A 25,179-nucleotide genomic window follows, 5' to 3' on the forward strand; every position below is an offset into this window, starting at 1 on the left:
TATACAAGGTTTTTTTGTACTTACTTGAATATGTGTAAATTTATGTTTGGATATGAACTACTTTTCCTGTCTTTCACTTCACAAGGCCTGTCGTTATATGTTAATTAGAGAATTCTGCACTGTAGAGCCTCCTGATCTCCATCAAACTTTGCAAGGAATGTCAGAATTGTCATAGCGTATATGTTTATATATCTCTGTATTGATTTGAACTACTTTTCCTGACCTTTGTCTATATGGATTTAAACACAAAAATTTTTGATTATATGCATAGTAGTTAATTTAGTCAAACCCATAAGTACAACATGAGAATGGCCTCAAAACTCTTTAATTGCTCTCAATTATAGTGCCACTGTTTTACCTGGAGCTTCACAGTTGGGAGTTTTGGTACCAGGTGGGGTGTTGGTTCCTTCTATCTTCTGCCCTGTACTGTTCACACACCAGCAGTATCCTGTGGAGGGGTGGCACTGTAGAGGCCTGTAGTGACCTTCCTCATCACACTGAGGGATGAAGGCTCCTATCATGTGTTTGACCGTCACATTGTCCCTCTCCTGCTCACACTTAGTCTTAGGATGATCTGATGAGGATACATATACAGATAGCGGGAGAATAAAGTCATCATATTAGATTGATATTGTCCTTCACAGGGCCTCAAATTCTATACACAGACTTGAGTAAAATCTGAGGAGCACTTCATCTGATATTTTGATATTTTGTTCTTTAGCGTATGCTAATTTTATGCTGTAGAGCCTCCCGATGAATTAACTGTCTCAAACTTGCAGGCCATATCAGACTGTTGTTACATGTATGTCTGTGAATGTTTCTGTTGATGTGAACTACTTTTCATGACTTTTGCCCATGTATGGATTCAAACACAAGGCTTCTGCTAATATGCAAAACAGGTGATTTTCACTGATCGGCCTCTTGAGCGTCTGTCTCTCCCAAATTTGGCACTTAACATCACAGTCACTTACAGTGCATGTCATTTATCTGTTGATGGGATCTACATTTCATGATTTCTGTCCATTTAGATATGAGCATGCAAGGCCTGTGCTAATATGCAAAATAGGCAATTGTGCATTTTAATGCCTCTCTGTGACCGATTTGTCTCAAACTTTAGTTTTCCTCAAAATGTTATACTGTGAATAGATCTGTTCATTTTGGTCAAAATCACTCAAACTGTCAGAGCTTCAGCAATAGAGTATCCTGAGCATCTATGTCAATGCCTCTTGGTGACCGATTTGTCTCAAACTTTGTAGTTTTCCTAAGCATGTTATACCGTCATAAGATTTGGCCATTTTGGTCAAAATCACACAAACTGTCATGGAGTTTCAGAGATACAACTAAGAAAAGTCATACAGGAATGCATTTGATTAATGGGTTGCAGCCACATGCAGTAAAAAAATCAATATTTTTTTTATAATATTTTAGTTTAAGACTTTGATGGTTATTGCAAGTCCTAATTTGATGTAACTGAATAAAAATCCTAGGGCTAGCTTGAAAAGTGCAAATTTTCTATAATTAATGATCCAAAAATAGCATACATTTCTGAAAGGCAGTTATAAATGCATTGTTGTTAGCACTCCTGCAAAGAATCACATGCATCCAATATTATGTTCCTAAATTAAAATTTGTTGGAGATATACTTGATTATCTTGAATAGGGCTCCCTAATGCCAAATGTTTTGAAACTTTACAGAGTAACAGAATCTTTCAGGATCCACAGCAAATAAGTTTCATCATGATTGGTCAATTTGCAGCATTTCAAATTTCTAATGAAAGCTAATTGGCTGAGTTTTAATTGTTCATGCTAAATATGCTAACTTCCTGAATGATTCATTTGCGTATTGCAGCCATATTGTTTGACAATTTCAAAATGATTTTGATAAATATTGAGTGTCAAATTCGTGTGAATATTTTCATATTAAGATTGTGGTGATAGGGTGAAAAACCTATGATTTTTTTTACAAAAGTAGGTTTCACATATTGTGCAAATTATCGATCTCAGTGGGCAGAGCTTAGAGTTCCATCAACCTTTTTTGTTTGGTTTGAGCCAAGGAAAGCAAAAGAAGTGGAAATGTATCTCTATGCTTTATACTGTGGGAGATAATCACAGAAATGTAAATGGCTGTGCTATAGCGCCACCATGAGGCCAAAGAAGGCCCCAGTACCTGTTACTTTGTATAATATTGATGCATAATCAATCAGTCAGACTGGAGGGCTACAAATTAAAGTTGTGAAGTAATGTGTGAAGCTTTGTTGTTAGTGGAATAAGTGAATGAAAGCACAGGTGTATGTGAAGTTTGGTATAGACTGAACTAGGTATTGTATTTTTTACTGAAGGGTTCAATGGATCTGAAGGTCCATTTCTTTGCAGGTTTGATTAAAAGTCTGTCACTTTGCAACATTTTAAAGACAAATTAATGGTGTTTAAAATGTACAAACTGACATAATGAATTTTACCTGCACTGATTATATGATATAACTGCAAGTATTGCTTGCTTTGCACATGTGTAAAATTTACAAAGTGGCAATTTTGGCTCATAACCTCTTGAATCTGAATTCAATATACAAGGTTTTTTTGTACTTACTTGAATATGTGTAAATTTATGTTTGGATATGAACTACTTTTCCTGTCTTTCACTTCACAAGGCCTGTCGTTATATGTTAATTAGAGAATTCTGCACTGTAGAGCCTCCTGATCTCCATCAAACTTTGCAAGGAATGTCAGAATTGTCATAGCGTATATGTTTATATATCTCTGTATTGATTTGAACTACTTTTCCTGACCTTTGTCTATATGGATTTAAACACAAAAATTTTTGATTATATGCATAGTAGTTAATTTAGTCAAACCCATAAGTACAACATGAGAATGGCCTCAAAACTCTTTAATTGCTCTCAATTATAGTGCCACTGTTTTACCTGGAGCTTCACAGTTGGGAGTTTTGGTACCAGGTGGGGTGTTGGTTCCTTCTATCTTCTGCCCTGTACTGTTCACACACCAGCAGTATCCTGTGGAGGGGTGGCACTGTAGAGGCCTGTAGTGACCTTCCTCATCACACTGAGGGATGAAGGCTCCTATCATGTGTTTGACCGTCACATTGTCCCTCTCCTGCTCACACTTAGTCTTAGGATGATCTGATGAGGATACATATACAGATAGCGGGAGAATAAAGTCATCATATTAGATTGATATTGTCCTTCACAGGGCCTCAAATTCTATACACAGACTTGAGTAAAATCTGAGGAGCACTTCATCTGATATTTTGATATTTTGTTCTTTAGCGTATGCTAATTTTATGCTGTAGAGCCTCCCGATGAATTAACTGTCTCAAACTTGCAGGCCATATCAGACTGTTGTTACATGTATGTCTGTGAATGTTTCTGTTGATGTGAACTACTTTTCATGACTTTTGCCCATGTATGGATTCAAACACAAGGCTTCTGCTAATATGCAAAACAGGTGATTTTCACTGATCGGCCTCTTGAGCGTCTGTCTCTCCCAAATTTGGCACTTAACATCACAGTCACTTACAGTGCATGTCATTTATCTGTTGATGGGATCTACATTTCATGATTTCTGTCCATTTAGATATGAGCATGCAAGGCCTGTGCTAATATGCAAAATAGGCAATTGTGCATTTTAATGCCTCTCTGTGACCGATTTGTCTCAAACTTTAGTTTTCCTCAAAATGTTATACTGTGAATAGATCTGTTCATTTTGGTCAAAATCACTCAAACTGTCAGAGCTTCAGCAATAGAGTATCCTGAGCATCTATGTCAATGCCTCTTGGTGACCGATTTGTCTCAAACTTTGTAGTTTTCCTAAGCATGTTATACCGTCATAAGATTTGGCCATTTTGGTCAAAATCACACAAACTGTCATGGAGTTTCAGAGATACAACTAAGAAAAGTCATACAGGAATGCATTTGATTAATGGGTTGCAGCCACATGCAGTAAAAAAATCAATATTTTTTTTATAATATTTTAGTTTAAGACTTTGATGGTTATTGCAAGTCCTAATTTGATGTAACTGAATAAAAATCCTAGGGCTAGCTTGAAAAGTGCAAATTTTCTATAATTAATGATCCAAAAATAGCATACATTTCTGAAAGGCAGTTATAAATGCATTGTTGTTAGCACTCCTGCAAAGAATCACATGCATCCAATATTATGTTCCTAAATTAAAATTTGTTGGAGATATACTTGATTATCTTGAATAGGGCTCCCTAATGCCAAATGTTTTGAAACTTTACAGAGTAACAGAATCTTTCAGGATCCACAGCAAATAAGTTTCATCATGATTGGTCAATTTGCAGCATTTCAAATTTCTAATGAAAGCTAATTGGCTGAGTTTTAATTGTTCATGCTAAATATGCTAACTTCCTGAATGATTCATTTGCGTATTGCAGCCATATTGTTTGACAATTTCAAAATGATTTTGATAAATATTGAGTGTCAAATTCGTGTGAATATTTTCATATTAAGATTGTGGTGATAGGGTGAAAAACCTATGATTTTTTTTACAAAAGTAGGTTTCACATATTGTGCAAATTATCGATCTCAGTGGGCAGAGCTTAGAGTTCCATCAACCTTTTTTGTTTGGTTTGAGCCAAGGAAAGCAAAAGAAGTGGAAATGTATCTCTATGCTTTATACTGTGGGAGATAATCACAGAAATGTAAATGGCTGTGCTATAGCGCCACCATGAGGCCAAAGAAGGCCCCAGTACCTGTTACTTTGTATAATATTGATGCATAATCAATCAGTCAGACTGGAGGGCTACAAATTAAAGTTGTGAAGTAATGTGTGAAGCTTTGTTGTTAGTGGAATAAGTGAATGAAAGCACAGGTGTATGTGAAGTTTGGTATAGACTGAACTAGGTATTGTATTTTTTACTGAAGGGTTCAATGGATCTGAAGGTCCATTTCTTTGCAGGTTTGATTAAAAGTCTGTCACTTTGCAACATTTTAAAGACAAATTAATGGTGTTTAAAATGTACAAACTGACATAATGAATTTTACCTGCACTGATTATATGATATAACTGCAAGTATTGCTTGCTTTGCACATGTGTAAAATTTACAAAGTGGCAATTTTGGCTCATAACCTCTTGAATCTGAATTCAATATACAAGGTTTTTTTGTACTTACTTGAATATGTGTAAATTTATGTTTGGATATGAACTACTTTTCCTGTCTTTCACTTCACAAGGCCTGTCGTTATATGTTAATTAGAGAATTCTGCACTGTAGAGCCTCCTGATCTCCATCAAACTTTGCAAGGAATGTCAGAATTGTCATAGCGTATATGTTTATATATCTCTGTATTGATTTGAACTACTTTTCCTGACCTTTGTCTATATGGATTTAAACACAAAAATTTTTGATTATATGCATAGTAGTTAATTTAGTCAAACCCATAAGTACAACATGAGAATGGCCTCAAAACTCTTTAATTGCTCTCAATTATAGTGCCACTGTTTTACCTGGAGCTTCACAGTTGGGAGTTTTGGTACCAGGTGGGGTGTTGGTTCCTTCTATCTTCTGCCCTGTACTGTTCACACACCAGCAGTATCCTGTGGAGGGGTGGCACTGTAGAGGCCTGTAGTGACCCTCCTCATCACACTGAGGGATGAAGGCTCCTATCATGTGTTTGACCGTCACATTGTCCCTCTCCTGCTCACACTTAGTCTTAGGATGATCTGATGAGGATACATATACAGATAGCGGGAGAATAAAGTCATCATATTAGATTGATATTGTCCTTCACAGGGCCTCAAATTCTATACACAGACTTGAGTAAAATCTGAGGAGCACTTCATCTGATATTTTGATATTTTGTTCTTTAGCGTATGCTAATTTTATGCTGTAGAGCCTCCCGATGAATTAACTGTCTCAAACTTGCAGGCCATATCAGACTGTTGTTACATGTATGTCTGTGAATGTTTCTGTTGATGTGAACTACTTTTCATGACTTTTGCCCATGTATGGATTCAAACACAAGGCTTCTGCTAATATGCAAAACAGGTGATTTTCACTGATCGGCCTCTTGAGCGTCTGTCTCTCCCAAATTTGGCACTTAACATCACAGTCACTTACAGTGCATGTCATTTATCTGTTGATGGGATCTACATTTCATGATTTCTGTCCATTTAGATATGAGCATGCAAGGCCTGTGCTAATATGCAAAATAGGCAATTGTGCATTTTAATGCCTCTCTGTGACCGATTTGTCTCAAACTTTAGTTTTCCTCAAAATGTTATACTGTGAATAGATCTGTTCATTTTGGTCAAAATCACTCAAACTGTCAGAGCTTCAGCAATAGAGTATCCTGAGCATCTATGTCAATGCCTCTTGGTGACCGATTTGTCTCAAACTTTGTAGCTTTCCTAAGCATGTTATACCGTCATAAGATTTGGCCATTTTGGTCAAAATCACACAAACTGTCATGGAGTTTCAGAGATACAACTAAGAAAAGTCATACAGGAATGCATTTGATTAATGGGTTGCAGCCACATGCAGTAAAAAAGTCAATTTTTTTTTATAATATTTTAGTTTAAGACTTTGATGGTTATTGCAAGTCCTAATTTGATGTAACTGAATAAAAATCCTAGGGCTAGCTTGAAAAGTGCAAATTTTCTATAATTAATGATCCAAAAATAGCATACATTTCTGAAAGGCAGTTATAAATGCATTGTTGTTAGCACTCCTGCAAAGAATCACATGCATCCAATATTATGTTCCTAAATTAAAATTTGTTGGAGATATACTTGATTATCTTGAATAGGGCTCCCTAATGCCAAATGTTTTGAAACTTTACAGAGTAACAGAATCTTTCAGGATCCACAGCAAATAAGTTTCATCATGATTGGTCAATTTGCAGCATTTCAAATTTCTAATGAAAGCTAATTGGCTGAGTTTTAATTGTTCATGCTAAATATGCTAACTTCCTGAATGATTCATTTGCGTATTGCAGCCATATTGTTTGACAATTTCAAAATGATTTTGATAAATATTGAGTGTCAAATTCGTGTGAATATTTTCATATTAAGATTGTGGTGATAGGGTGAAAAACCTATGATTTTTTTTACAAAAGTAGGTTTCACATATTGTGCAAATTATCGATCTCAGTGGGCAGAGCTTAGAGTTCCATCAACCTTTTTTGTTTGGTTTGAGCCAAGGAAAGCAAAAGAAGTGGAAATGTATCTCTATGCTTTATACTGTGGGAGATAATCACAGAAATGTAAATGGCTGTGCTATAGCGCCACCATGAGGCCAAAGAAGGCCCCAGTACCTGTTACTTTGTATAATATTGATGCATAATCAATCAGTCAGACTGGAGGGCTACAAATTAAAGTTGTGAAGTAATGTGTGAAGCTTTGTTGTTAGTGGAATAAGTGAATGAAAGCACAGGTGTATGTGAAGTTTGGTATAGACTGAACTAGGTATTGTATTTTTTACTGAAGGGTTCAATGGATCTGAAGGTCCATTTCTTTGCAGGTTTGATTAAAAGTCTGTCACTTTGCAACATTTTAAAGACAAATTAATGGTGTTTAAAATGTACAAACTGACATAATGAATTTTACCTGCACTGATTATATGATATAACTGCAAGTATTGCTTGCTTTGCACATGTGTAAAATTTACAAAGTGGCAATTTTGGCTCATAACCTCTTGAATCTGAATTCAATATACAAGGTTTTTTTGTACTTACTTGAATATGTGTAAATTTATGTTTGGATATGAACTACTTTTCCTGTCTTTCACTTCACAAGGCCTGTCGTTATATGTTAATTAGAGAATTCTGCACTGTAGAGCCTCCTGATCTCCATCAAACTTTGCAAGGAATGTCAGAATTGTCATCGTGTATATGTTTATATATCTCTGTATTGATTTGAACTACTTTTCCTGACCTTTGTCTATATGGATTTAAACACAAAAATTTTTGATTATATGCATAGTAGTTAATTTAGTCAAACCCATAAGTACAACATGAGAATGGCCTCAAAACTCTTTAATTGCTCTCAATTATAGTGCCACTGTTTTACCTGGAGCTTCACAGTTGGGAGTTTTGGTACCAGGTGGGGTGTTGGTTCCTTCTATCTTCTGCCCTGTACTGTTCACACACCAGCAGTATCCTGTGGAGGGGTGGCACTGTAGAGGCCTGTAGTGACCCTCCTCATCACACTGAGGGATGAAGGCTCCTATCATGTGTTTGACCGTCACATTGTCCCTCTCCTGCTCACACTTAGTCTTAGGATGATCTGATGAGGATACATATACAGATAGCGGGAGAATAAAGTCATCATATTAGATTGATATTGTCCTTCACAGGGCCTCAAATTCTATACACAGACTTGAGTAAAATCTGAGGAGCACTTCATCTGATATTTTGATATTTTGTTCTTTAGCGTATGCTAATTTTATGCTGTAGAGCCTCCCGATGAATTAACTGTCTCAAACTTGCAGGCCATATCAGACTGTTGTTACATGTATGTCTGTGAATGTTTCTGTTGATGTGAACTACTTTTCATGACTTTTGCCCATGTATGGATTCAAACACAAGGCTTCTGCTAATATGCAAAACAGGTGATTTTCACTGATCGGCCTCTTGAGCGTCTGTCTCTCCCAAATTTGGCACTTAACATCACAGTCACTTACAGTGCATGTCATTTATCTGTTGATGGGATCTACATTTCATGATTTCTGTCCATTTAGATATGAGCATGCAAGGCCTGTGCTAATATGCAAAATAGGCAATTGTGCATTTTAATGCCTCTCTGTGACCGATTTGTCTCAAACTTTAGTTTTCCTCAAAATGTTATACTGTGAATAGATCTGTTCATTTTGGTCAAAATCACTCAAACTGTCAGAGCTTCAGCAATAGAGTATCCTGAGCATCTATGTCAATGCCTCTTGGTGACCGATTTGTCTCAAACTTTGTAGTTTTCCTAAGCATGTTATACCGTCATAAGATTTGGCCATTTTGGTCAAAATCACACAAACTGTCATGGAGTTTCAGAGATACAACTAAGAAAAGTCATACAGGAATGCATTTGATTAATGGGTTGCAGCCACATGCAGTAAAAAAGTCAATTTTTTTTAATAATATTTTAGTTTAAGACTTTGATGGTTATTGCAAGTCCTAATTTGATGTAACTGAATAAAAATCCTAGGGCTAGCTTGAAAAGTGCAAATGTTCTATAATTAATGATCCAAAAATAGCATACATTTCTGAAAGGCAGTTATAAATGCATTGTTGTTAGCACTCCTGCAAAGAATCACATGCATCCAATATTATGTTCCTAAATTAAAATTTGTTGGAGATATACTTGATTATCTTGAATAGGGCTCCCTAATGCCAAATGTTTTGAAACTTTACAGAGTAACAGAATCTTTCAGGATCCACAGCAAATAAGTTTCATCATGATTGGTCAATTTGCAGCATTTCAAATTTCTAATGAAAGCTAATTGGCTGAGTTTTAATTGTTCATGCTAAATATGCTAACTTCCTGAATGATTCATTTGCGTATTGCAGCCATATTGTTTGACAATTTCAAAATGATTTTGATAAATATTGAGTGTCAAATTCGTGTGAATATTTTCATATTAAGATTGTGGTGATAGGGTGAAAAACCTATGATTTTTTTTACAAAAGTAGGTTTCACATATTGTGCAAATTATCGATCTCAGTGGGCAGAGCTTAGAGTTCCATCAACCTTTTTTGTTTGGTTTGAGCCAAGGAAAGCAAAAGAAGTGGAAATGTATCTCTATGCTTTATACTGTGGGAGATAATCACAGAAATGTAAATGGCTGTGCTATAGCGCCACCATGAGGCCAAAGAAGGCCCCAGTACCTGTTACTTTGTATAATATTGATGCATAATCAATCAGTCAGACTGGAGGGCTACAAATTAAAGTTGTGAAGTAATGTGTGAAGCTTTGTTGTTAGTGGAATAAGTGAATGAAAGCACAGGTGTATGTGAAGTTTGGTATAGACTGAACTAGGTATTGTATTTTTTACTGAAGGGTTCAATGGATCTGAAGGTCCATTTCTTTGCAGGTTTGATTAAAAGTCTGTCACTTTGCAACATTTTAAAGACAAATTAATGGTGTTTAAAATGTACAAACTGACATAATGAATTTTACCTGCACTGATTATATGATATAACTGCAAGTATTGCTTGCTTTGCACATGTGTAAAATTTACAAAGTGGCAATTTTGGCTCATAACCTCTTGAATCTGAATTCAATATACAAGGTTTTTTTGTACTTACTTGAATATGTGTAAATTTATGTTTGGATATGAACTACTTTTCCTGTCTTTCACTTCACAAGGCCTGTCGTTATATGTTAATTAGAGAATTCTGCACTGTAGAGCCTCCTGATCTCCATCAAACTTTGCAAGGAATGTCAGAATTGTCATCGTGTATATGTTTATATATCTCTGTATTGATTTGAACTACTTTTCCTGACCTTTGTCTATATGGATTTAAACACAAAAATTTTTGATTATATGCATAGTAGTTAATTTAGTCAAACCCATAAGTACAACATGAGAATGGCCTCAAAACTCTTTAATTGCTCTCAATTATAGTGCCACTGTTTTACCTGGAGCTTCACAGTTGGGAGTTTTGGTACCAGGTGGGGTGTTGGTTCCTTCTATCTTCTGCCCTGTACTGTTCACACACCAGCAGTATCCTGTGGAGGGGTGGCACTGTAGAGGCCTGTAGTGACCCTCCTCATCACACTGAGGGATGAAGGCTCCTATCATGTGTTTGACCGTCACATTGTCCCTCTCCTGCTCACACTTAGTCTTAGGATGATCTGATGAGGATACATATACAGATAGCGGGAGAATAAAGTCATCATATTAGATTGATATTGTCCTTCACAGGGCCTCAAATTCTATACACAGACTTGAGTAAAATCTGAGGAGCACTTCATCTGATATTTTGATATTTTGTTCTTTAGCGTATGCTAATTTTATGCTGTAGAGCCTCCCGATGAATTAACTGTCTCAAACTTGCAGGCCATATCAGACTGTTGTTACATGTATGTCTGTGAATGTTTCTGTTGATGTGAACTACTTTTCATGACTTTTGCCCATGTATGGATTCAAACACAAGGCTTCTGCTAATATGCAAAACAGGTGATTTTCACTGATCGGCCTCTTGAGCGTCTGTCTCTCCCAAATTTGGCACTTAACATCACAGTCACTTACAGTGCATGTCATTTATCTGTTGATGGGATCTACATTTCATGATTTCTGTCCATTTAGATATGAGCATGCAAGGCCTGTGCTAATATGCAAAATAGGCAATTGTGCATTTTAATGCCTCTCTGTGACCGATTTGTCTCAAACTTTAGTTTTCCTCAAAATGTTATACTGTGAATAGATCTGTTCATTTTGGTCAAAATCACTCAAACTGTCAGAGCTTCAGCAATAGAGTATCCTGAGCATCTATGTCAATGCCTCTTGGTGACCGATTTGTCTCAAACTTTGTAGTTTTCCTAAGCATGTTATACCGTCATAAGATTTGGCCATTTTGGTCAAAATCACACAAACTGTCATGGAGTTTCAGAGATACAACTAAGAAAAGTCATACAGGAATGCATTTGATTAATGGGTTGCAGCCACATGCAGTAAAAAAGTCAATTTTTTTTAATAATATTTTAGTTTAAGACTTTGATGGTTATTGCAAGTCCTAATTTGATGTAACTGAATAAAAATCCTAGGGCTAGCTTGAAAAGTGCAAATGTTCTATAATTAATGATCCAAAAATAGCATACATTTCTGAAAGGCAGTTATAAATGCATTGTTGTTAGCACTCCTGCAAAGAATCACATGCATCCAATATTATGTTCCTAAATTAAAATTTGTTGGAGATATACTTGATTATCTTGAATAGGGCTCCCTAATGCCAAATGTTTTGAAACTTTACAGAGTAACAGAATCTTTCAGGATCCACAGCAAATAAGTTTCATCATGATTGGTCAATTTGCAGCATTTCAAATTTCTAATGAAAGCTAATTGGCTGAGTTTTAATTGTTCATGCTAAATATGCTAACTTCCTGAATGATTCATTTGCGTATTGCAGCCATATTGTTTGACAATTTCAAAATGATTTTGATAAATATTGAGTGTCAAATTCGTGTGAATATTTTCATATTAAGATTGTGGTGATAGGGTGAAAAACCTATGATTTTTTTTACAAAAGTAGGTTTCACATATTGTGCAAATTATCGATCTCAGTGAGCAGAGCTTAGAGTTCCATCAACCTTTTTTGTTTGGTTTGAGCCAAGGAAAGCAAAAGAAGTGGAAATGTATCTCTATGCTTTATACTGTGGGAGATAATCACAGAAATGTAAATGGCTGTGCTATAGCGCCACCATGAGGCCAAAGAAGGCCCCAGTACCTGTTACTTTGTATAATATTGATGCATAATCAATCAGTCAGACTGGAGGGCTACAAATTAAAGTTGTGAAGTAATGTGTGAAGCTTTGTTGTTAGTGGAATAAGTGAATGAAAGCACAGGTGTATGTGAAGTTTGGTATAGACTGAACTAGGTATTGTATTTTTTACTGAAGGGTTCAATGGATCTGAAGGTCCATTTCTTTGCAGGTTTGATTAAAAGTCTGTCACTTTGCAACATTTTAAAGACAAATTAATGGTGTTTAAAATGTACAAACTGACATAATGAATTTTACCTGCACTGATTATATGATATAACTGCAAGTATTGCTTGCTTTGCACATGTGTAAAATTTACAAAGTGGCAATTTTGGCTCATAACCTCTTGAATCTGAATTCAATATACAAGGTTTTTTTGTACTTACTTGAATATGTGTAAATTTATGTTTGGATATGAACTACTTTTCCTGTCTTTCACTTCACAAGGCCTGTCGTTATATGTTAATTAGAGAATTCTGCACTGTAGAGCCTCCTGATCTCCATCATACTTTGCAAGGAATGTCAGAATTGTCATCGTGTATATGTTTATATATCTCTGTATTGATTTGAACTACTTTTCCTGACCTTTGTCTATATGGATTTAAACACAAAAATTTTTGATTATATGCATAGTAGTTAATTTAGTCAAACCCATAAGTACAACATGAGAATGGCCTCAAAACTCTTTAATTGCTCTCAATTATAGTGCCACTGTTTTACCTGGAGCTTCACAGTTGGGAGTTTTGGTACCAGGTGGGGTGTTGGTTCCTTCTATCTTCTGCCCTGTACTGTTCACACACCAGCAGTATCCTGTGGAGGGGTGGCACTGTAGAGGCCTGTAGTGACCCTCCTCATCACACTGAGGGATGAAGGCTCCTATCATGTGTTTGACCGTCACATTGTCCCTCTCCTGCTCACACTTAGTCTTAGGATGATCTGATGAGGATACATATACAGATAGCGGGAGAATAAAGTCATCATATTAGATTGATATTGTCCTTCACAGGGCCTCAAATTCTATACACAGACTTGAGTAAAATCTGAGGAGCACTTCATCTGATATTTTGATATTTTGTTCTTTAGCGTATGCTAATTTTATGCTGTAGAGCCTCCCGATGAATTAACTGTCTCAAACTTGCAGGCCATATCAGACTGTTGTTACATGTATGTCTGTGAATGTTTCTGTTGATGTGAACTACTTTTCATGACTTTTGCCCATGTATGGATTCAAACACAAGGCTTCTGCTAATATGCAAAACAGGTGATTTTCACTGATCGGCCTCTTGAGCGTCTGTCTCTCCCAAATTTGGCACTTAACATCACAGTCACTTACAGTGCATGTCATTTATCTGTTGATGGGATCTACATTTCATGATTTCTGTCCATTTAGATATGAGCATGCAAGGCCTGTGCTAATATGCAAAATAGGCAATTGTGCATTTTAATGCCTCTCTGTGACCGATTTGTCTCAAACTTTAGTTTTCCTCAAAATGTTATACTGTGAATAGATCTGTTCATTTTGGTCAAAATCACTCAAACTGTCAGAGCTTCAGCAATAGAGTATCCTGAGCATCTATGTCAATGCCTCTTGGTGACCGATTTGTCTCAAACTTTGTAGTTTTCCTAAGCATGTTATACCGTCATAAGATTTGGCCATTTTGGTCAAAATCACACAAACTGTCATGGAGTTTCAGAGATACAACTAAGAAAAGTCATACAGGAATGCATTTGATTAATGGGTTGCAGCCACATGCAGTAAAAAAATCAATATTTTTTTTATAATATTTTAGTTTAAGACTTTGATGGTTATTGCAAGTCCTAATTTGATGTAACTGAATAAAAATCCTAGGGCTAGCTTGAAAAGTGCAAATTTTCTATAATTAATGATCCAAAAATAGCATACATTTCTGAAAGGCAGTTATAAATGCATTGTTGTTAGCACTCCTGCAAAGAATCACATGCATCCAATATTATGTTCTTAAATTAAAATTTGTTGGAGATATACTTGATTATCTTGAATAGGGCTCCCTAATGCCAAATGTTTTGAAACTTTACAGAGTAACAGAATCTTTCAGGATCCACAGCAAATAAGTTTCATCATGATTGGTCAATTTGCAGCATTTCAAATTTCTAATGAAAGCTAATTGGCTGAGTTTTAATTGTTCATGCTAAATATGCTAACTTCCTGAATGATTCATTTGCGTATTGCAGCCATATTGTTTGACAATTTCAAAATGATTTTGATAAATATTGAGTGTCAAATTCGTGTGAATATTTTCATATTAAGATTGTGGTGATAGGGTGAAAAACCTATGATTTTTTTTACAAAAGTAGGTTTCACATATTGTGCAAATTATCGATCTCAGTGGGCAGAGCTTAGAGTTCCATCAACCTTTTTTGTTTGGTTTGAGCCAAGGAAAGCAAAAGAAGTGGAAATGTATCTCTATGCTTTATACTGTGGGAGATAATCACAGAAATGTAAATGGCTGTGCTATAGCGCCACCATGAGGCCAAAGAAGGCCCCAGTACCTGTTACTTTGTATAATATTGATGCATAATCAATCAGTCAGACTGGAGGGCTACAAATTAAAGTTGTGAAGTAATGTGTGAAGCTTTGTTGTTAGTGGAATAAGTGAATGAAAGCACAGGTGTATGTGAAGTTTGGTATAGACTGAACTAGGTATTGTATTTTTTACTGAAGGGTTCAATGGATCTGAAGGTCCATTTCTTTGCAGGATTGATTAAAAGTCTGTCACTTTGCAACATTTTAAAGACAAATTAATGGTGTTTAAAATGTACAAACTGACATAATGAATTTTACCTGCACTGATTATATGATATAACTGCAAGTATTGCTTGCTTTGCACATGTGTAAAATTTACAAAGTGGCAATTTTGGCTCATAACCTCTTGAATCTGAATTCAATATGCAAGGTTTTTTTGTACTTACTTGAATATGTGTAAATTTATGTTTGGATATGAACTACTTTTCCTGTCTTTCACTTCACAAGGCCTGTCGTTATATGTTAATTAGAGAATTCTGCACTGTAGAGCCTCCTGATCTCCATCAAACTTTGCAAGGAATGTCAGAATTGTCATCGTGTATATGTTTATATATCTCTGTATTGATTTGAACTACTTTTCCTGACCTTTGTCTATATGGATTTAAACACAAAAATTTTTGATTATATGCATAGTAGTTAATTTAGTCAAACCCATAAGTACAACATGAGAATGGCCTCAAAACTCTTTAATTGCTCTCAATTATAGTGCCACTGTTTTACCTGGAGCTTCACAGTTGGGAGTTTTGGTACCAGGTGGGGTGTTGGTTCCTTCTATCTTCTGCCCTGTACTGTTCACACACCAGCAGTATCCTGTGGAGGGGTGGCACTGTAGAGGCCTGTAGTGACCCTCCTCATCACACTGAGGGATGAAGGCTCCTATCATGTGTTTGACCGTCACATTGTCCCTCTCCTGCTCACACTTAGTCTTAGGATGATCTGATGAGGATACATATACAGATAGCGGGAGAATAAAGTCATCATATTAGATTGATATTGTCCTTCACAGGGCCTCAAATTCTATACACAGACTTGAGTAAAATCTGAGGAGCACTTCATCTGATATTTTGATATTTTGTTCTTTAGCGTATGCTAATTTTATGCTGTAGAGCCTCCCGATGAATTAACTGTCTCAAACTTGCAGGCCATATCAGACTGTTGTTACATGTATGTCTGTGAATGTTTCTGTTGATGTGAACTACTTTTCATGACTTTTGCCCATGTATGGATTCAAACACAAGGCTTCTGCTAATATGCAAAACAGGTGATTTTCACTGATCGGCCTCTTGAGCGTCTGTCTCTCCCAAATTTGGCACTTAACATCACAGTCACTTACAGTGCATGTCATTTATCTGTTGATGGGATCTACATTTCATGATTTCTGTCCATTTAGATATGAGCATGCAAGGCCTGTGCTAATATGCAAAATAGGCAATTGTGCATTTTAATGCCTCTCTGTGACCGATTTGTCTCAAACTTTAGTTTTCCTCAAAATGTTATACTGTGAATAGATCTGTTCATTTTGGTCAAAATCACTCAAACTGTCAGAGCTTCAGCAATAGAGTATCCTGAGCATCTATGTCAATGCCTCTTGGTGACCGATTTGTCTCAAACTTTGTAGTTTTCCTAAGCATGTTATACCGTCATAAGATTTGGCCATTTTGGTCAAAATCACACAAACTGTCATGGAGTTTCAGAGATACAACTAAGAAAAGTCATACAGGAATGCATTTGATTAATGGGTTGCAGCCACATGCAGTAAAAAAATCAATATTTTTTTTATAATATTTTAGTTTAAGACTTTGATGGTTATTGCAAGTCCTAATTTGATGTAACTGAATAAAAATCCTAGGGCTAGCTTGAAAAGTGCAAATTTTCTATAATTAATGATCCAAAAATAGCATACATTTCTGAAAGGCAGTTATAAATGCATTGTTGTTAGCACTCCTGCAAAGAATCACATGCATCCAATATTATGTTCTTAAATTAAAATTTGTTGGAGATATACTTGATTATCTTGAATAGGGCTCCCTAATGCCAAATGTTTTGAAACTTTACAGAGTAACAGAATCTTTCAGGATCCACAGCAAATAAGTTTCATCATGATTGGTCAATTTGCAGCATTTCAAATTTCTAATGAAAGCTAATTGGCTGAGTTTTAATTGTTCATGCTAAATATGCTAACTTCCTGAATGATTCATTTGCGTATTGCAGCCATATTGTTTGACAATTTCAAAATGATTTTGATAAATATTGAGTGTCAAATTCGTGTGAATATTTTCATATTAAGATTGTGGTGATAGGGTGAAAAACCTATGATTTTTTTTACAAAAGTAGGTTTCACATATTGTGCAAATTATCGATCTCAGTGGGCAGAGCTTAGAGTTCCATCAACCTTTTTTGTTTGGTTTGAGCCAAGGAAAGCAAAAGAAGTGGAAATGTATCTCTATGCTTTATACTGTGGGAGATAATCACAGAAATGTAAATGGCTGTGCTATAGCGCCACCATGAGGCCAAAGAAGGCCCCAGTACCTGTTACTTTGTATAATATTGATGCATAATCAATCAGTCAGACTGGAGGGCTACAAATTAAAGTTGTGAAGTAATGTGTGAAGCTTTGTTGTTAGTGGAATAAGTGAATGAAAGCACAGGTGTATGTGAAGTTTGGTATAGACTGAACTAGGTATTGTATTTTTTACTGAAGGGTTCAATGGATCTGAAGGTCCATTTCTTTGCAGGATTGATTAAAAGTCTGTCACTTTGCAACATTTTAAAGACAAATTAATGGTGTTTAAAATGTACAAACTGACATAATGAATTTTACCTGCACTGATTATATGATATAACTGCAAGTATTGCTTGCTTTGCACATGTGTAAAATTTACAAAGTGGCAATTTTGGCTCATAACCTCTTGAATCTGAATTCAATATACAAGGTTTTTTTGTACTTACTTGAATATGTGTAAATTTATGTTTGGATATGAACTACTTTTCCTGTCTTTCACTTCACAAGGCCTGTCGTTATATGTTAATTAGAGAATTCTGCACTGTAGAGCCTCCTGATCTCCATCAAACTTTGCAAGGAATGTCAGAATTGTCATCGTGTATATGTTTATATATCTCTGTATTGATTTGAACTACTTTTCCTGACCTTTGTCTATATGGATTTAAACACAAAAATTTTTGATTATATGCATAGTAGTTAATTTAGTCAAACCCATAAGTACAACATGAGAATGGCCTCAAAACTCTTTAATTGCTCTCAATTATAGTGCCACTGTTTTACCTGGAGCTTCACAGTTGGGAGTTTTGGTACCAGGTGGGGTGTTGGTTCCTTCTATCTTCTGCCCTGTACTGTTCACACACCAGCAGTATCCTGTGGAGGGGTGGCACTGTAGAGGCCTGTAGTGACCCTCCTCATCACACTGAGGGATGAAGGCTCCTATCATGTGTTTGACCGTCACATTGTCCCTCTCCTGCTCACACTTAGTCTTAGGATGATCTGATGAGGATACATATACAGATAGCAGGAGAATAAAGTCATCATATTAGATTGATATTGTCCTTCACAGGGCCTCAAATTCTATACACAGACTTGAGTAAAATCTGAGGAGCACTTCATCTGATATTTTGATATTTTGTTCTTTAGCGTATGCTAATTTTATGCTGTAGAGCCTCCCGATGAATTAACTGTCTCAAACTTGCAGGCCATATCAGACTGTTGTTACATGTATGTCTGTGAATGTTTCTGTTGATGTGAACTACTTTTCATGACTTTTGCCCATGTATGGATTCAAACACAAGGCTTCTGCTAATATGCAAAACAGGTGATTTTCACTGATCGGCCTCTTGAGCGTCTGTCTCTCCCAAATTTGGCACTTAACATCACAGTCACTTACAGTGCATGTCATTTATCTGTTGATGGGATCTACATTTCATGATTTCTGTCCATTTAGATATGAGCATGCAAGGCCTGTGCTAATATGCAAAATAGGCAATTGTGCATTTTAATGCCTCTCTGTGACCGATTTGTCTCAAACTTTAGTTTTCCTCAAAATGTTATACTGTGAATAGATCTGTTCATTTTGGTCAAAATCACTCAAACTGTCAGAGCTTCAGCAATAGAGTATCCTGAGCATCTATGTCAATGCCTCTTGGTGACCGATTTGTCTCAAACTTTGTAGTTTTCCTAAGCATGTTATACCGTCATAAGATTTGGCCATTTTGGTCAAAATCACACAAACTGTCATGGAGTTTCAGAGATACAACTAAGAAAAGTCATACAGGAATGCATTTGATTAATGGGTTGCAGCCACATGCAGTAAAAAAGTCAATTTTTTTTTATAATATTTTAGTTTAAGACTTTGATGGTTATTGCAAGTCCTAATTTGATGTAACTGAATAAAAATCCTAGGGCTAGCTTGAAAAGTGCAAATTTTCTATAATTAATGATCCAAAAATAGCATACATTTCTGAAAGGCAGTTATAAATGCATTGTTGTTAGCACTCCTGCAAAGAATCACATGCATCCAATATTATGTTCCTAAATTAAAATTTGTTGGAGCTATACTTGATTATCTTGAATAGGGCTCCCTAATGCCAAATGTTTTGAAACTTTACAGAGTAACAGAATCTTTCAGGATCCACAGCAAATAAGTTTCATCATGATTGGTCAATTTGCAGCATTTCAAATTTCTAATGAAAGCTAATTGGCTGAGTTTTAATTGTTCATGCTAAATATGCTAACTTCCTGAATGATTCATTTGTGTATTGCAGCCATATTGTTTGACAATTTCAAAATGATTTTGATAAATATTGAGTGTCAAATTCGTGTGAATATTTTCATATTAAGATTGTGGTGATAGGGTGAAAAACCTATGATTTTTTTTACAAAAGTAGGTTTCACATATTGTGCAAATTATCGATCTCAGTGGGCAGAGCTTAGAGTTCCATCAACCTTTTTTGTTTGGTTTGAGCCAAGGAAAGCAAAAGAAGTGGAAATGTATCTCTATGCTTTATACTGTGGGAGATAATCACAGAAATGTAAATGGCTGTGCTATAGCGCCACCATGAGGCCAAAGAAGGCCCCAGTACCTGTTACTTTGTATAATATTGATGCATAATCAATCAGTCAGACTAGAGGGCTACAAATTAAAGTTGTGAAGTAATGTGTGAAGCTTTGTTGTTAGTGGAATAAGTGAATGAAAGCACAGGTGTATGTGAAGTTTGGTATAGACTGAACTAGGTATTGTATTTTTTACTGAAGGGTTCAATGGATCTGAAGGTCCATTTCTTTGCAGGTTTGATTAAAAGTCTGTCACTTTGCAACATTTTAAAGACAAATTAATGGTGTTTAAAATGTACAAACTGACATAATGAATTTTACCTGCACTGATTATATGATATAACTGCAAGTATTGCTTACTTTGCACATGTGTAAAATTTACAAAGTGGCAATTTTGGCTCATAACCTCTTGAATCTGAATTCAATATACAAGGTTTTTTTGTACTTACTTGAATATGTGTAAATTTATGTTTGGATATGAACTACTTTTCCTGTCTTTCACTTCACAAGGCCTGTCGTTATATGTTAATTAGAGAATTCTGCACTGTAGAGCCTCCTGATCTCCATCAAACTTTGCAAGGAATGTCAGAATTGTCATCGTGTATATGTTTATATATCTCTGTATTGATTTGAACTACTTTTCCTGACCTTTGTCTATATGGATTTAAACACAAAAATTTTTGATTATATGCATAGTAGTTAATTTAGTCAAACCCATAAGTACAACATGAGAATGGCCTCAAAACTCTTTAATTGCTCTCAATTATAGTGCCACTGTTTTACCTGGAGCTTCACAGTTGGGAGTTTTGGTACCAGGTGGGGTGTTGGTTCCTTCTATCTTCTGCCCTGTACTGTTCACACACCAGCAGTATCCTGTGGAGGGGTGGCACTGTAGAGGCCTGTAGTGACCTTCCTCATCACACTGAGGGATGAAGGCTCCTATCATGTGTTTGACCGTCACATTGTCCCTCTCCTGCTCACACTTAGTCTTAGGATGATCTGATGAGGATACATATACAGATAGCGGGAGAATAAAGTCATCATATTAGATTGATATTGTCCTTCACAGGGCCTCAAATTCTATACACAGACTTGAGTAAAATCTGAGGAGCACTTCATCTGATATTTTGATATTTTGTTCTTTAGCGTATGCTAATTTTATGCTGTAGAGCCTCCCGATGAATTAACTGTCTCAAACTTGCAGGCCATATCAGACTGTTGTTACATGTATGTCTGTGAATGTTTCTGTTGATGTGAACTACTTTTCATGACTTTTGCCCATGTATGGATTCAAACACAAGGCTTCTGCTAATATGCAAAACAGGTGATTTTCACTGATCGGCCTCTTGAGCGTCTGTCTCTCCCAAATTTGGCACTTAACATCACAGTCACTTACAGTGCATGTCATTTATCTGTTGATGGGATCTACATTTCATGATTTCTGTCCATTTAGATATGAGCATGCAAGGCCTGTGCTAATATGCAAAATAGGCAATTGTGCATTTTAATGCCTCTCTGTGACCGATTTGTCTCAAACTTTAGTTTTCCTCAAAATGTTATACTGTGAATAGATCTGTTCATTTTGGTCAAAATCACTCAAACTGTCAGAGCTTCAGCAATAGAGTATCCTGAGCATCTATGTCAATGCCTCTTGGTGACCGATTTGTCTCAAACTTTGTAGTTTTCCTAAGCATGTTATACCGTCATAAGATTTGGCCATTTTGGTCAAAATCACACAAACTGTCATGGAGTTTCAGAGATACAACTAAGAAAAGTCATACAGGAATGCATTTGATTAATGGGTTGCAGCCACATGCAGTAAAAAAATCAATATTTTTTTTATAATATTTTAGTTTAAGACTTTGATGGTTATTGCAAGTCCTAATTTGATGTAACTGAATAAAAATCCTAGGGCTAGCTTGAAAAGTGCAAATTTTCTATAATTAATGATCCAAAAATAGCATACATTTCTGAAAGGCAGTTATAAATGCATTGTTGTTAGCACTCCTGCAAAGAATCACATGCATCCAATATTATGTTCCTAAATTAAAATTTGTTGGAGATATACTTGATTATCTTGAATAGGGCTCCCTAATGCCAAATGTTTTGAAACTTTACAGAGTAACAGAATCTTTCAGGATCCACAGCAAATAAGTTTCATCATGATTGGTCAATTTGCAGCATTTCAAATTTCTAATGAAAGCTAATTGGCTGAGTTTTAATTGTTCATGCTAAATATGCTAACTTCCTGAATGATTCATTTGCGTATTGCAGCCATATTGTTTGACAATTTCAAAATGATTTTGATAAATATTGAGTGTCAAATTCGTGTGAATATTTTCATATTAAGATTGTGGTGATAGGGTGAAAACCCTATGATTTTTTTTACAAAAGTAGGTTTCACATATTGTGCAAATTATCGATCTCAGTGGGCAGAGCTTAGAGTTCCATCAACCTTTTTTGTTTGGTTTGAGCCAAGGAAAGCAAAAGAAGTGGAAATGTATCTCTATGCTTTATACTGTGGGAGATAATCACAGAAATGTAAATGGCTGTGCTATAGCGCCACCATGAGGCCAAAGAAGGCCCCAGTACCTGTTACTTTGTATAATATTGATGCATAATCAATCAGTCAGACTGGAGGGCTACAAATTAAAGTTGTGAAGTAATGTGTGAAGCTTTGTTGTTAGTGGAATAAGTGAATGAAAGCACAGGTGTATGTGAAGTTTGGTATAGACTGAACTAGGTATTGTATTTTTTACTGAAGGGTTCAATGGATCTGAAGGTCCATTTCTTTGCAGGTTTGATTAAAAGTCTGTCACTTTGCAACATTTTAAAGACAAATTAATGGTGTTTAAAATGTACAAACTGACATAATGAATTTTACCTGCACTGATTATATGATATAACTGCAAGTATTGCTTGCTTTGCACATGTGTAAAATTTACAAAGTGGCAATTTTGGCTCATAATCTCTTGAATCTGAATTCAATATACAAGGTTTTTTTGTACTTACTTGAATATGTGTAAATTTATGTTTGGATATGAACTACTTTTCCTGTCTTTCACTTCACAAGGCCTGTCGTTATATGTTAATTAGAGAATTCTGCACTGTAGAGCCTCCTGATCTCCATCAAACTTTGCAAGGAATGTCAGAATTGTCATAGCGTATATGTTTATATATCTCTGTATTGATTTGAACTACTTTTCCTGACCTTTGTCTATATGGATTTAAACACAAAAATTTTTGATTATATGCATAGTAGTTAATTTAGTCAAACCCATAAGTACAACATGAGAATGGCCTCAAAACTCTTTAATTGCTCTCAATTATAGTGCCACTGTTTTACCTGGAGCTTCACAGTTGGGAGTTTTGGTACCAGGTGGGGTGTTGGTTCCTTCTATCTTCTGCCCTGTACTGTTCACACACCAGCAGTATCCTGTGGAGGGGTGGCACTGTAGAGGCCTGTAGTGACCTTCCTCATCACACTGAGGGATGAAGGCTCCTATCATGTGTTTGACCGTCACATTGTCCCTCTCCTGCTCACACTTAGTCTTAGGATGATCTGATGAGGATACATATACAGATAGCGGGAGAATAAAGTCATCATATTAGATTGATATTGTCCTTCACAGGGCCTCAAATTCTATACACAGACTTGAGTAAAATCTGAGGAGCACTTCATCTGATATTTTGATATTTTGTTCTTTAGCGTATGCTAATTTTATGCTGTAGAGCCTCCCGATGAATTAACTGTCTCAAACTTGCAGGCCATATCAGACTGTTGTTACATGTATGTCTGTGAATGTTTCTGTTGATGTGAACTACTTTTCATGACTTTTGCCCATGTATGGATTCAAACACAAGGCTTCTGCTAATATGCAAAACAGGTGATTTTCACTGATCGGCCTCTTGAGCGTCTGTCTCTCCCAAATTTGGCACTTAACATCACAGTCACTTACAGTGCATGTCATTTATCTGTTGATGGGATCTACATTTCATGATTTCTGTCCATTTAGATATGAGCATGCAAGGCCTGTGCTAATATGCAAAATAGGCAATTGTGCATTTTAATGCCTCTCTGTGACCGATTTGTCTCAAACTTTAGTTTTCCTCAAAATGTTATACTGTGAATAGATCTGTTCATTTTGGTCAAAATCACTCAAACTGTCAGAGCTTCAGCAATAGAGTATCCTGAGCATCTATGTCAATGCCTCTTGGTGACCGATTTGTCTCAAACTTTGTAGTTTTCCTAAGCATGTTATACCGTCATAAGATTTGGCCATTTTGGTCAAAATCACACAAACTGTCATGGAGTTTCAGAGATACAACTAAGAAAAGTCATACAGGAATGCATTTGATTAATGGGTTGCAGCCACATGCAGTAAAAAAATCAATATTTTTTTTATAATATTTTAGTTTAAGACTTTGATGGTTATTGCAAGTCCTAATTTGATGTAACTGAATAAAAATCCTAGGGCTAGCTTGAAAAGTGCAAATTTTCTATAATTAATGATCCAAAAATAGCATACATTTCTGAAAGGCAGTTATAAATGCATTGTTGTTAGCACTCCTGCAAAGAATCACATGCATCCAATATTATGTTCCTAAATTAAAATTTGTTGGAGATATACTTGATTATCTTGAATAGGGCTCCCTAATGCCAAATGTTTTGAAACTTTACAGAGTAACAGAATCTTTCAGGATCCACAGCAAATAAGTTTCATCATGATTGGTCAATTTGCAGCATTTCAAATTTCTAATGAAAGCTAATTGGCTGAGTTTTAATTGTTCATGCTAAATATGCTAACTTCCTGAATGATTCATTTGCGTATTGCAGCCATATTGTTTGACAATTTCAAAATGATTTTGATAAATATTGAGTGTCAAATTCGTGTGAATATTTTCATATTAAGATTGTGGTGATAGGGTGAAAAACCTATGATTTTTTTTACAAAAGTAGGTTTCACATATTGTGCAAATTATCGATCTCAGTGGGCAGAGCTTAGAGTTCCATCAACCTTTTTTGTTTGGTTTGAGCCAAGGAAAGCAAAAGAAGTGGAAATGTATCTCTATGCTTTATACTGTGGGAGATAATCACAGAAAT

The 25,179-nt window shown here is 35.8% G+C and overlaps 1 protein-coding gene across 1 annotated transcript; it reads right to left on the reverse strand.

Annotated features, from left to right (window-relative positions):
* Nucleotides 1–209: 209 nt before the first annotated feature.
* LOC145651660 (thyroglobulin-like) lies at nt 210–24,358 on the reverse strand. The gene is made up of 12 exons (XM_081698644.1): nt 24,340–24,358; nt 23,422–23,637; nt 20,859–21,074; nt 18,297–18,512; nt 15,734–15,949; nt 13,171–13,386; nt 10,609–10,824; nt 8,047–8,262; nt 5,485–5,700; nt 2,922–3,137; nt 359–574; nt 210–229 (listed from the first exon to the last, which is right to left on the reverse strand). The coding sequence occupies exons 1-12, from the start codon at nt 24,356–24,358 to the stop codon at nt 210–212; spliced, it is 2,199 nt and encodes a 732-aa protein (XP_081554770.1).
* Nucleotides 24,359–25,179: the final 821 nt, after the last annotated feature.

Source organism: Electrophorus electricus, chromosome 16 (genome assembly GCF_041902795.1).
Source record: "Electrophorus electricus isolate QZ-2024a chromosome 16, ASM4190279v1, whole genome shotgun sequence".
NCBI lineage: Eukaryota > Metazoa > Chordata > Actinopteri > Gymnotiformes > Gymnotidae > Electrophorus > Electrophorus electricus.

Excerpts from the sequence above, each read along its gene's own strand:
- LOC145651660 (XM_081698644.1), bottom strand. Across the intron at positions 18,513-20,858 it reads TCCCAACTGTGAAGCTCCAG|ATCATCCTAAGACTAAGTGT; the intron begins GTAAAACAGTGG and ends TATCCTCATCAG. Across the intron at positions 575-2,921 it reads TCCCAACTGTGAAGCTCCAG|ATCATCCTAAGACTAAGTGT; the intron begins GTAAAACAGTGG and ends TATCCTCATCAG.